Consider the following 13,619-nt stretch of genomic DNA (forward strand, 5'->3'; position numbering starts at 1 on the left):
TATTAAATAAAAATCTCATATTATGGGATTCAATTCATGGAATGACATAAAAGCAATTGACTAGATTCGCCAAACCTTCAGTGCAGGCTACCTGGTAGCATCTATAGCGCCTGCAACAATCCCAAAAGCATCTTGTCGTATAGCTCATTTATCCATCCATCCATCCATCCATCCATCCATTTTCTAATCCGCTTCTCCGTCAGGGTCGCGGGGGGGTGCTGGAGCCTATCCCAGCAGTCTTCGGGCGGAAAGCAGGATACACCCTGGACAGGTCGCCAGTCCATCACAGGGCAGCTCATTTATTCCCAGGCTTATTACACACTAAAGCCAATGATTCAGTAACTACAGTTACTTCAGTGCAAACTGGTGGAGGTGTTCTTAGGTTATATAAGTGTGTCATAAAACTTTGGGCCTGCCAGCGAACGCTGGCCATGTAACGCAACGCTACATCGTTTTCGGGAAACTGGGCCAAGTTCTGTTCTCAGTGTTGCCAGACTGGATGCTTTCCCAGTTTGGATTTTAGTAGGATTGTGTGGAGATTATGTACTTTGTGGCTGGACTAAACTGGTTGGTTTGTCGTGATTTTGCCAAGTTTCTATACCGCATATGAAACAAATTCATCGCATACACAATTTCTAAGCCGCTTGTCCCTCAGGGTTGCGGGGTCCATCGCATTGATTCCTAATATAGCTCAAATGTGAGTAGACCAAACGTCTTCCCACTTCCAAGCAGTTATCAGTAGTTTGACACTTCTATTGAGAGGAGGCCTTTGCCACAACCATTGGCATCGCTAACCATTTCAAAGGCATGACATTTTACCACCCCCCCCAACTCTGACCACCATTGTACACCTGCACTTTATATTACGTACCACTTTAAATCCTAACCTTTGGGTGCTGGTATCGGATCCCGATCAGTGTGTACGGTTTTGCTGTCCTGTCATGTGTACTTGTTATGTATTGCTTTGTTCATTTGTTTTGTCTTGTGTATTTATTGATCTGTATGTTTATTGTATATTCTGCACTCATGTCTACACGTGTATATCACATGTATCAGGCTCCAGTCCTGGCGGACCAAAGCGCTGCAGACTTCAGGACACCGCCTCAGTAAACACAGCTGATTCAGCCCATTGGCAAGGCCTCGTGAACTGAATTCAGAAGGTTAGATGAGAGTAAACGCTGATCTCCACAGCACTTTGGCTCAGATGATCCCCATCTTTGACATGTCTGCTGCATGTAGTCCTGTGTATGCATGTTGCATCATAGGGCCATTTTTGCAAATTCTATACAAATTATACTGCAGAATGACAAAAAAGACCACCAAAGAAAGAACTTGACAACTTCCCTCTCCTAAGCCAAGCTGAACACATCATTCACAAGGCTAATTAAGGCATATTATTATGAGTTATTATGAGAATTCTGCATATATTCATTTTGCCGTTGTAGGAATAAAACCTCATATCTCCAAAATGGGAACTTTACAGGAGAGAGAAAAAACCTACTTTACTTTTAATGTAAGTCAATGGAACCAGACGTTTTCCCAAGTCACTTTGGGCCGTTTCTTTTGGCCCATTCATCATGAAATTTAAAGACGATGTAAAGGGCAGCAGGCATTTTCAAATTATGAAAAAAACTGAAAAACGGCAAAAATAGAGATACAAGGTGTTCTTCCGACAGCGGCGGTTTTGTCCTTGTGTCCAAGAAAGCAAATTATGCTGTTGAATATTTAAAATCTTTAATAGCTTTTTTTAATAAGAACTTTTTACTTACAAAAATATATAGCATATGTGAACTGAATGTGTATACAACAGTGTGAACAGCATAATACACTCCTGGGCAAAGAAAGTGGGCCAGGCCCCAAAATATACAGGCTTCTACTGATGGGTTTGACTCGGTGAGAATCCAGATTTAAACCCTATAGAGAGTCTCGTATTAAACACTAACTAACTCGGCAGCGTTTTTCAGCTGTTTGAAGTCGTCAGTGCAAAATATTGACTTCTCTTTCTGTAAAAGTCTGTCTGCAATTTCCTCGACAAAACTTCCACATGTAAAGACGTCAAAGGGAAAATCTCTCTCATGCTAACTTACTGCATCTATGTGTTTAACAATTTGTTGTTAAGACCATTAAAAGCTTAATGTTTTTCCCTTTTGGGCTTGGCCCATTTCTTTACCCAGGACTCACGCCTCAAGATATGACAGTGTGGTTCATGTTATTAAGGCTGAACTGCTCTGAGGCTTCTGCCCAGATGTAGCCTTAGTTTATCCCAACATGCCCACCAGCAGTGCTGTGCTGCTCACCTGTAAGTACATAATGGCATATTTGATTTCCCAGTAGGGCTGGGCAATATGTCAGTATATATTGATATCGTGATAAATTGTCACATTACAGTAAAATTCATTTTTGTGAACATTGTGAATATCATCAGTACTTGTAGTTAGAACACAGATCCACTGCATGGTTTAATACAAAGAGGCCACAATTAGTCCCACTTAACTGAATTTGGCGCAACAAAGGATGCCAAATAGGAATTAAAACAACTGGATTCCAAGTTTTTGGTAGTATTTTTTTTCTGTGTTCCAACTGATCAGATGTCTGAAAAAGTAAAGACTGTGAAAATTAGGGTATTGCAATATCCTACATGTCGCTGACCCACTGCCTAGAAAGTTATACAACAGGTATAAGTCTACACATTTGACATTTTTCTGTTTTAATATCATTAAAAGACAAAAAAAAAAAACATGGCTGTAGACTGTACACGCAAAAACAACTTCCCAAATCCAAATCATAATAAAATATCTCCTCTGCTATTTACAAACATAAACGTGGTGGCTATTGAACGTTTAGAATCTGCGCTTTCCAATACAATTAAGAAGTAATTTACAGAAAATTCCAACAGGCTACAATGAGGGCAGCTAACAAAGCTACGAGCGGACACCCACTTCACTCCTATAGGAAGCCTGTCTGTCTCTGCCAACACTCGCTCTTAGGAGAGTATTCACGCCAAACCAATGGCATTATGTCAATAGTCATACTAAAAAAGGTGCAGTAAAAAAGTGCATGAGTACACCACTACAGACAGAAAAGGTCGCTTAAGTGCTCTATAAACAAATCCGGCAGCCCTAACCTGTGAGCTCATAGTGGACCGTGAGGAACGTTTTGAGCCCCACATTCCCACCACAGTCTAAGAGGCTCCGGTTGTTGGAGTGCAACTTGAGCATGTCCCCCTTTCCCAAATATAAGACTCCCTCGGAGTACATGGACTTTCTCCAGGTGAAGCTGCTGCAATAGATGGTTTCATAGAGTTCCAGAGCGGTTATGGCCACATCGTATGCCTGGGTGGAGCGTTGAAGCTCGTTGACCAGTACGATCTGCTCTTCGCACGAAACATCCTCTCTGCCCCTGTAGGTGACCTGCACAGAGATCCTGTACGTTCCATCTTGAGGAATGACCAAAGACTCGTTATTTGTGCCCAAGGAGAAGCCAAAAGGCTCGGGTTTTATCGCCCATTTAATGTATCCTTCACTGTTGTATCCTGTCTTTAATGAGTCAGGTGACATGACCGGGCAGAGAACTGTGAAAGGAAGAAAGAGAGTCGCCATGAGTACAAATTGCTGGCACAAAAGTGATGGATGTTATTTCAAAGAGCCTATACAATCTCTTAGTCACGCGCCAGTCCACATAACGAAACTGAGTTGCAACACAGTTGTGGTCATGTCACAAAAAGCAGAGAACAGCAGTTTGGCTGCTTGCGAATGTTACAAGGACTCTTTCAGCCTGGCAGCCAATCAGAATCAAAGGTCATTAACATATACCAGTCTTATAAGCTCAACCTGTTTAATTCTGCTGGAAAATGATCGTGTTAGAAGGAACTGTGACCAATTTTGGTCCATGAAACACACACATATTGTAAGTGGACCTCAGAGTGAATTAAAAAAAAAATAGAATATGAGCCCTTTAACTATTACTATTATTATTACTACAGTGTGAGGGTGAAAATAAAAAATCCCAAAATGTAGGATATCATCATTATTACTATAGTGTGTATTATTATTATTATTAAAATTTAAAAAACAAAATAAGCCCTTTAACTATTATTATTACTACTACAGTGTGTAGTATTATTATTATTATTAATATTACTACAGTTTGAAGGGGGAAAATAAAAACCCCAAAAATGTAGGATATGACCCTTTAACTATTATCACTACAATGTGGTAACCATGGTGGTTCCTCTGGCCAGGCCGGTCAGCCTGGCATCACAGATGCGGTTCTACTGGTGGAAATCACCCACCTGGTCACCTGGATTTCTTACGTGAATTTAAGAAAGTGCTTTTTTCCCCCTCACCAAAGTGCTGCTGTCTAAAAATGCTACTTAACATGCCGAGCGCTGCTATAAGCTGGTCTCTGGGCAAAGCACAGTTTAGCAGCAGTGAGCTGGCCAGCTAATTTGGCTTCATATAAAGATTACGTTCACTCTGAACCGAATTCACTTCAAGGCAGACTTTCTGGGCGAGGCACAGCTGGAATAAATGAGAGCTTCACAGAGAGTTTGTGTCTGCAATGGTTTAATACAGCGATAGTACATTTAGCTGCAGCTTTAGCTGAATACCAAGTGCTAAACCGCCAGCTAGCTTGGTATCACTGTAAAATGAGGTCTTAAATACAATTACAAGCTGGCGCTACACTGAGGGCATCACTGCAGGTTCTGAACAGCACCTTATAACACATCACTGCTGAAAAACAATATATCGCTGTTGTTGGGACAAAACCTTGTATCTCCATTTTTGTTTTTCTGCTTTTGACATAATTTGAAGATACCTGTCATCCTTTACATTGTGTGTAAATTTCATGATGAATGGACTTCAAGAAATGACTCAAAATGACTTGGAAAAAACTCTGGTTCCATTGACTTCCATTAAAAGTAAAGGAAGTTCTTTCCTTCTCCTGTAAAGTTCCCGTTTCGGAGATATGAGGTTTTGTTCCGACAGTGGCGATATGCTGGTCTGGTGCTGGTTTAGCTGGTCACCCAGCATGGTCACAACTGTACTAATAAAATTCAACACTAATGTTTTCAAAATATATCACACCATCTCAGCATCGGGTGCTGTTATAGTTAGCGTGAAGTTCATCCCCTCAGGCTTTGAGTGTGACGTCAGCACAGTGCAGCATGTACGCTGAACATAAACACTTATGCCATGCAAGCAAAAATCAGGCCTTGAGCTTTGTGGTTCGGTGTTGACGTGCTGTTAATAATCAACCGCAAGTTCCTTTCATGTTTCTCTGGGTAGCAAGACTATTGCATCAGCATGGCTGTGTGAGGAACAGTGATTTGATTGCATCCTGAAAAGCGTCACTTCACACTAACCCATTCAGCTCAGCTCTGCGATGACTCAATCTCACACCACGTGCCTACCGGTTTCAACTTCTACTGAGGATGTCATGTTTAATCCCAGGGGCCGTTTTACAGAAACAGCTTGAAATCTTATCTGTTTATTCACTCAGTGAGGACTGGATTTAGGTCAAGACCTCTTACAGAACAACAGTTCATGTCTTCATAATTCCAGAAAAGAAAATAGGAAATTTTGTCTAGTTAGAATGTTTATATAATACTGTCTTAACTTTAGGACAATCCCAGCGGTGTCCTAACTTCTAGAGGGCAGTGAGCACACATGCCCAGAGGGTTGGCCAGCCTTATCTGCAGCGTCAGGTGCAAGGTCAGGTGCCTTGCTCTAGGGCACTTCAGTCACATACTGTCGGCTAAGGGGGATCAAACCAACAACCTACTGGTTACAGAGCCAGTTCCCTAACCTCCAGCTCACGACTCACGGCTGTTTGTTAGGAGGAATAAGGTTAGCACAGCCTGCAGGCCGACTAGAACGTTTGGGAAATGGAAACTGAAACTGAGGACTGACAACATTCAGCAGGTGGCGCTCTCACAATATTCTCAACTTCCAGTTTATTGCACTTTATTCTTGTTTTGACTGTTTTTACATCAGTAACGGTAGCTATGTAGCAAACAAACCTAAAGTCTTTTTGACTACATGTTTGCGTTTCAGCTGTGCTCTTATTGTCAGTTGCTCGGTAACAGACATAACAGTTGATTGTCGACTTTGATCAGTCTTGTCAGATCTTAACTTAAGACTAAAGATACGTTTCTGTAATACTGCTCCTGGATTCTTCCATCCTAAGGCTTATTATTCACTAACTACATGGAAAACCGTGTAAAGTTGTGTTGTTATTTTGTGGAGTGAGGAATGGAAACCAGGACGTGACGTCAACTCCTGGGGATTTATGATATTAATGCCTCATTTATGTTATTGTCCCTCACAAACTGTACTTAACCTGTACCATTTGTAACCCACTGTATCAAAACCTCACATCTCTGAAATGTTAAGTTCGTGGGGGAAAATGTGTTATGAATTTTAATGCAATCAGATTATATTCCAAGCAGAGATGTTTACAAGTCCAAGATCGGTTTCAAGACGTATAGAATTTCACTTTAATCTTAACGCTAGCTGCAAGAATACATGCAGTTACAGTAATGAGGCCTTCACTGAAGAACAAAGCTGAATCGTTATAGAGAATAAATGCAGCATTTAAAGGAAAGAGGAAAAACAACTGGAAGTGTTTGGCTAGTCTATAGTTTATATGGCCCATAAGCCATTCAAGCATGCAAAGGGATCTATATGTAACATGTGGTTCTACAAGTCTCGTTGCTCAAATCTGATTTTTTTGCTCAAATCCGATCTCTCTGACTCGATGCTTCACCCTCATTTAGGTCAGTGATTCATATCTGGCATTAATGTGAACGAACCACATCCTGAAATGACCTCATGAGCTCCTCCTACTCAGTATCATCACGTGACTGAATCACTGCATCATCAGCACAAACTAACGAGCAGAACGAGCTTCGCTGAGAAGATCATTAACTCTGATCAGCTCTCAGCTTCGTTATTAGAGCCAGACGGAGGAGAAAAAGGTGAGATGAGCTGCTTTTCCACCATTTACAGGCTTTAACGTCGTTTCGGCGTGGTTGCCATGGTTACGCTGAATGATGGTGCACGCGCAGTGGAAAAAAGCGTCACATCGGATACGTATCCGATCTAGGACCACATATGAAAGCGGCTCAGGCCGGATTTGAGAAGATCAGATTTGCATCCACCACAGTCCTGAGAACATCAGATCCGAGTCACATTTGAGCAAAAAATCCGATTTGTGCCACTTCCGCCTGGTAATGTGAACGTAGCCCAAGTAATCCACTGCCCTTCCTAAAGAACCCTTGAAAAACCACCGTCATCATCAAGCGTGTAGCGAGCCTAAGAGCCAGTCCAGCTGAAGTTTAAGTACGTTTTAAAGGAACGTGATCTAGATTCACTGACAACTTCAGCTAAAGCAGATACTGCACTAGATAACATACTCGCTATCCAAGCTCAATGCTAGCCTAGTTGTTTTTCCTCTCTCCTCAAAGCGCCGCACATTTCTGTCCATCAGACTGAAGGTTGTTCTACGATGAAAAGCAGCATCGACGCCAAGGCTGCTGCCATCTGCAGGTGAAACGCATTACGGCAACGATCGCTCAGGCTAGGTAACAATGTTTTAGTCATTTACTGCACTGAGGTTTCAAATTCAGCTGCCATCTCTGATTCGAAATAATATCAGATCATTTCCATTGGAGTTCACATGATGTAAACAACGGCTGGTGCTTTCAAAAAGGTACTAAAGCCCCTGCGCTGCTCAATCGCTAACCAGAACATCAAATATGAGAAAGCTGAGCGTTTCATGTATTATCTGAACGATTAAAGTACCAGCTGGAGTAAGTCAAGCAGGTCTTTACATGCGTGCATCTACTTCCACATAACAATCTGCTAGATCCATCCAAGCATTGTAATCACCTGCTTTGGCGCTATGTTTTCCTTAATAAGATGTGATGGTGTACTTACTGTGGAGAGAAGCTGATGGAGGCTTCTCCGGGTTGGGTTCACGAGCAGCAACATGCGCGCCAACCCTTAAAGGCAGTTCTGCTGGAGAAAAGACAGAAAGGCGTGTTGAGGCTCATACAGTCTTTCATCGCTACCAGCATCGTTCACCTGCGTGTTGTAGCACTTTAATTTTACCAAATGCTAGAATTACAGCATCGTCAGCACTTCGCCTTCACGCCCCGGTTAATTTCTGTAAAAGCTTTAATCACGTAGAAAAGAAAGCAAGAATTACCATTTGCCTTGGCGATCTGTCCTTTTTCCTGTGAAAGAACAGACAGGAGTTGGATTAGTGACTGGTGGTCATAGCAGAATCAAAAGCCCTGTACCTGCTTCCATGGGTAGATGCTTAAGGGACCCATTTAAAGCTGAGGTTAGTCCAGCTTAAAGAGGATCTCTGATTTCTCAGTTTCTGCCAAAGTGAACAGTCTTTCAATGAGTTTTACTGCGAGATTGTTCACTGTCGGGAAACATACGGATGCTGGCGACAGGAACCAGGAGTTGTGACGTCTGCAACACTATGGCATTTTATTTCTAATGCAAAGTACTTAGTACTGTGAAATAGTGATAAACCTAATAAAAATAGGTTTTCATTGGGACGATTATGCCCTAACACACCTTGCACACACCCCTCCACCACGAAAACATATTTCAGGCCAAAGTCTTGTCTCAAAACTATAGTCAACCAGTGTCTCAGGCTTCAGGTACTGGACCTTTTTTGTGTGATGGCTTTCTCTGAGGGAGATTTGAGAGATTATTTTCAGACATCTGGTTCCCATCACCACCACTGTGAACAATCCTGACTCAATTCTGAACGTAGCACTTCACGCCAAAGCCACTCTGAATGACTTTACATCAGCGTGAATTTACGTTTAGAAAAACCGGAGGAGTTAAAGAGACCACAGCGCAAATTTGACTGAAGATACGTCATGCACTTGCAGTTTTAAAAAGCAGCCCATGCTGTAACTGAAGCAAGCAGTGGATATTGTGCAACTAAGGTTTATCCAGCCGTTTACGGACAAGCACAGCGCTTAACTGAAGGAAAGAGCTGTTGCTTTGAAGATGTAGAGAAAGTGGGATTGCGCAATCCTAAACTGCATCTGGAAAACTGATTACAAGCCGGGAATGAGTGAGCGCAGATACACACAACTAAGCCGTTTGCCTTCAGGGGAAAGCTGAGCACTCTTCGTGCCTCACGTTTCGGAAAGGCAGGGTATTCAGGTCAGCGCAGAGTGCGCATGTTTCCCATTCTGCCAAATGCGTTTCATGGTACAACAATGCATGTCTGCTTTATATTAGCCATGTGCTTTCTTGTCTTTAGTGCTTGGAGTCTATAACTGTGCGGTAGAGCACTGGTAGAGATTTCATTAATGCGTCACTGAGTTAGAGCTACAGGGTGGCCGTGTAAGAGGAAACTATAAAGCAAGTTGAATGGTGTTGTGCCTTATTGCGTCTTATTGTACTGCGTAAAAACAGCATGCAATAGTGAACTTAACTGTACTGTATCCTATTGTTTTGTACTGTATCAAACAGGCCTGTAAAGCCAACTCGCACTGCATGGAACTGACCCTATTGAGACAGGACAACAGCAACACTGCAGGAACGTCTGTAGGACTCGGACAGCGATACCGCGTACAGTCAGATCATCACTATAGTTTATTACACGAGTGCTATAAATAACTAGAAGCATTTTTATGGAGATCCCACTGCTGTAGGTTTCTGTAGAAATCATGTAAGTTATAGTTTGTTGTGGTGTCTAGATCTCGGGGAAGGCTAAGGGTAGAAGTCGCAGATCCTAATCTGACCCAGCAGTCAAACAAAGTCCACAAAGCCCTTTACACACAGTAAACCACTGCATACACATGCAGCAAACCAACCAGTTCCATACCCCCATACCCACTTGAAGGGAATTCCACCCAAAACTGTCAAAATGTCTGCAAAATGATCTCTTTAAGATGTTAAAGAAGTCATTCAGAGCAGATCTGATAAATGATCCGTTCTGGAATCACTTGTTCACAGTGAGGGTAATAGGACCCAGATGTGGGACACACTTACCGCCTCTGAAAGGCTCTTTACGAGAAGAGGGTTAGGAGTTGCCTGAGGCACCGATTTATGATAGATGGCTTTAAAAATACAAAAAAACCTTTCAAACCTATGACTATTGCAACTGCATTAAAAAAAAAAAAAAAAAAAAAAAAAAAAAACCACACACACACACACACACACACACACACACACACACACACACAGCGACACCTGGTTCCTATCACCACCACTGTAAAGAAATCTGAGCGGGCAAATTTCTCTCCAACGAAATGTTTCACATCAAATCAAGCTGGATGACCTCGCTTGTCTCACAAAGGTCGAATTATGTGTACATTTGTGAAAAGTGAGTGGAGTTCTCCTTTAAAGCCCAACCTGGCTGAGCCTGTTCAAAGCCGAGCGAAGCAATGCCCTCAAACCGCTGACACGCGAATTAATGCATGTTAACTAAGTAAATGCCCAGTAAATGCCCAGTGGGCAGGTCAGCGCAATGCATGCGGTCTGGAAGAAGCAGCTGGGTCTTACGTTGCACGCCGGCCTGTGAAGCTGGATGAAGAACAGAAGGCAGAAGCTGCTGCACAAGAGCAGGGCGAGGATGACGGAGGCCATGCGGGTGATGCACAGCTCGCGCCTGAGCGCGCGGTGCGAGTGGACGAAGGCGTCGGACTCCAGCAGCATGTTGTAGATCTCAGCTCGGACTGGATCCTCTCTTCTCAGCTCCATCGGTGCCATGCGGGACAGCCACACTCCCATCCTCGTTTTAAGCCCTGCTGTTTATCATATTCACCCACGGGTTTTTTTTTTTTTCACACGCACTGACGCCCAAAACAAACATCCAGCCCGTGAAGTTTCGACAGTGTGAACGACTCTCACTGCACCGCTCAGCTCACACAACCTGATTGACCAATACCCGAGACTTCCTGCCCGCCCGCTGCGGCTCCCTCGCCCAGCCGCCCCTGAGGGGTGGGACGCGTCCACATTTACATGCCATTTGCATGGCCCTTTCTGATTGGACGCTGCGCGCTGCGCCTCATTTGCAAGAAATGCTGTTCAGTTGCCATAGTTACAGCGCCGCGGGCTCGCCCTGCGTTCACACCTGCGTTCACACCTGCGTTCTGGCCGTTTGGCTGCGTTCACATTACCAGGCTAAAATCCGATTTGTTGCCCTGATGTGGCCCAGAGCTGTTCGCTGCAGGGTGCTGTTCCTAAGGCGACATGACGCCTACTTAAGGTTGTCATGGCAACTAGCAGAACCCTACCTGGCTATGAATGCTGGTTCCAGTAATGGTCATTCGCTGTAAAGGATTTGCCGATTGTGATCAAAGTGCGCTGAAGCAGCCTTCAGGACAGATGACGCCTGTAACGTAATAAGCGTTTATAAACGGTTGTGTTAGTTGCAATGACTCACGAAAGTGTCGCGCAGCCGAACGAACAGCACCCTACAGTGAAGCGTTTCCCAAATCGGAGCCACTTTCATGTGTGGTCCTAGATCGGGGGATTCGTGTCTGATTCATGGTCATCGCTCAGATCGGAATTCATTCGGCGTTACCATGGCAACAGCGCCGAACAGACGTTAAAGCCTGTAAACGGTGGAAAAGCAGCTCATCTCACCTTTTTCTCCTCCGTCTGGCTCTAACAATGAAGCTGAGAGCTGATCAGAGTTGATGATCTCAGCGAAGCTCGTTCTGCTCGTTAGTTTGTGCTGATGATGCAGCGATTCAGGCACGTGACGATACAGAGTAGGACGAGCTCATGAGGCTCATTTCAGGCCGGTTCATCACATTAATGACAGATTTGAATCACTGACCTAAACGAGGGTGAAACATCGAGTCAGAGAGATCGGATTTGAGCAGCGAGGGTTGTGATGTGAAAGTTAGTCCTACTGAGCACACGCAGATCATTACTATAGCGCAGTAGCTATGTCTCAAACTTTTTATTGTGTCTTTAATGTTAATTCATTAAAGACTCGGCTGAAGATGATTTACATGACCAAAATATTCTGCATACAGTTTTATGTAGAGCGCTACCTAAAACTACGTGGTCCTGTAGGACATTTTGATTCATCTGGACACCGGCAGCTACTGTCACTCAGTGTATCCCAGTTCAGGGCCTGCAATCCTTTGGAGGCTGCATTTGAGGCCGATGGCGGCACAGCGGCACAGCTAGGCTGTCCCAGTTGGGGAAGGCTCCTTCATATGCGGCCGAGAAATGCGTCCTTTTCCATGGCAACGAAGGATCCAACGGGTGCATCCTTCACCAGCCAACACGTCCCAATGTTCATTGTGTGCCGGCAGCATCAACAGAGCCAAAAAAACAAAAAAAATAATTCTCATCAGTAGTTGGCGGTGAAGCATCTCCAGCTCTAGTCAATTACAAAATAAACAACTAAAATCAGTGTTTCTGGCTCCATCTTTAAAAGAACTTGACAGCAGTGGAGTTTCGGGGCGTAACGGTCAGGGCGGAAACAGCGGTGCTGTGACACAAATGGAAAATCCGCCGTAGGGCAGACCGTCTCATTTCGGTTCAGCCTTTACCTCGAAGAACACGCCTTCGTGTACGGCGTCCTTCGACGGATCCAGTCCCTGAATTGAGACACTGGCTGATTTCTCAACACCTGTGGGCATTTCTGAACACGAACTGACTGTTGGTTGCCAAACACACCGATGCCAAACACAAATCAGATGCATTCCTGCTTAAAATACAAATCCTGGTGAGAAACCATTTGTGTGGTGTTTTTATTTAATCCCTGTCTGTGCAGTTTAGTTTGTGAGGAAAAGCAGTATTTGGTCCTTGCGATCGCCGCCGTTGCAGTGGAAGTACCACCGCTATTACTGCATCTCTTGTAGGAACAATTGTCCAGGAAACAATAAAAGAGCACACCATTTCACAGAGGCGGTGATAAAGTGTGTACCACGCTGCTCAATCAGAGCCGGTTTACGAGGAGTCTGCCCACTTCTTATTTCCCTCATTATATTAAAAACAGGATGGCTTAACAGCAGAGGGCGTCTACGAGTGAGTCCTCAGTGAATGGGAGTGAATTTAGTTAAAATAATCATGTGCCCAGAACTTTCCTTTAATTCTCAGAGAGTAGACGGATGTATTTCACTAAAAAAAGAAAAGAAAACTCACCCGTATGTTTCTGTTTTTCTACAAAAAACGGGTTTAGGCAGCAGAACGCTAAGATTACTGCTACGGAGTGCTGATTGGTTGGTGAGCGGAGGTACATGCAAAAGGTACATGAGGCACCGTTTTAAGGTCCTATAACTCGAGTTCAAAACTAGCGAAAAATATAAAAGCGATGTTAAAATGTTTTATGCTGTTCTGTGTTCAGGAAATAAATGTAGTCTTTTCTGAAATACTTTTCATATAAAACTTATAAACTATGGTTTTATTCAAATGCTCCATATCAACTTTCTGCTTCCGACCACTTTCCCGCTGCTTGCTGTTGCTGGAAGTCATCAAGTCTTACTAAAATGGAAGAACCTCCAGCCACTTTGTCGCATCGTGCAGCTGCTGGTGCGTGATGGGGTCAGCAAGTCTGTCCCATCACCAGGACTGTGAAAGGACATTGGGACATAGAAAGGGAACAATGACTGGCGG

The 13,619-nt window shown here is 43.7% G+C and overlaps 1 protein-coding gene across 2 annotated transcripts; it reads right to left on the reverse strand.

Moving 5' to 3' along the window:
- Positions 1–1,717: 1,717 nt before the first annotated feature.
- On the reverse strand, positions 1,718–10,952 carry si:ch211-158d24.4 (uncharacterized protein LOC560966 homolog). 2 transcript variants are annotated; one of them, XM_017681874.2, is made up of 4 exons: positions 10,545–10,952; positions 8,212–8,239; positions 7,941–8,018; positions 1,718–3,571 (listed from the first exon to the last, which is right to left on the reverse strand). In XM_017681874.2, the coding sequence occupies exons 1-4, from the start codon at positions 10,770–10,772 to the stop codon at positions 3,120–3,122; spliced, it is 786 nt and encodes a 261-aa protein (XP_017537363.1). In that variant the 5' UTR covers positions 10,773–10,952; the 3' UTR covers positions 1,718–3,119. The 2 variants fall into 2 exon arrangements, with proteins under 2 accessions (XP_017537363.1, XP_017537362.1); XM_017681873.2 differs by having other exon boundaries at positions 7,941–8,021; positions 10,545–10,951.
- Between the last annotated feature and the right edge of the window lie 2,667 nt (positions 10,953–13,619).

This window comes from Pygocentrus nattereri, chromosome 29, assembly GCF_015220715.1.
Source record: "Pygocentrus nattereri isolate fPygNat1 chromosome 29, fPygNat1.pri, whole genome shotgun sequence".
Lineage (NCBI taxonomy): Eukaryota > Metazoa > Chordata > Actinopteri > Characiformes > Serrasalmidae > Pygocentrus > Pygocentrus nattereri.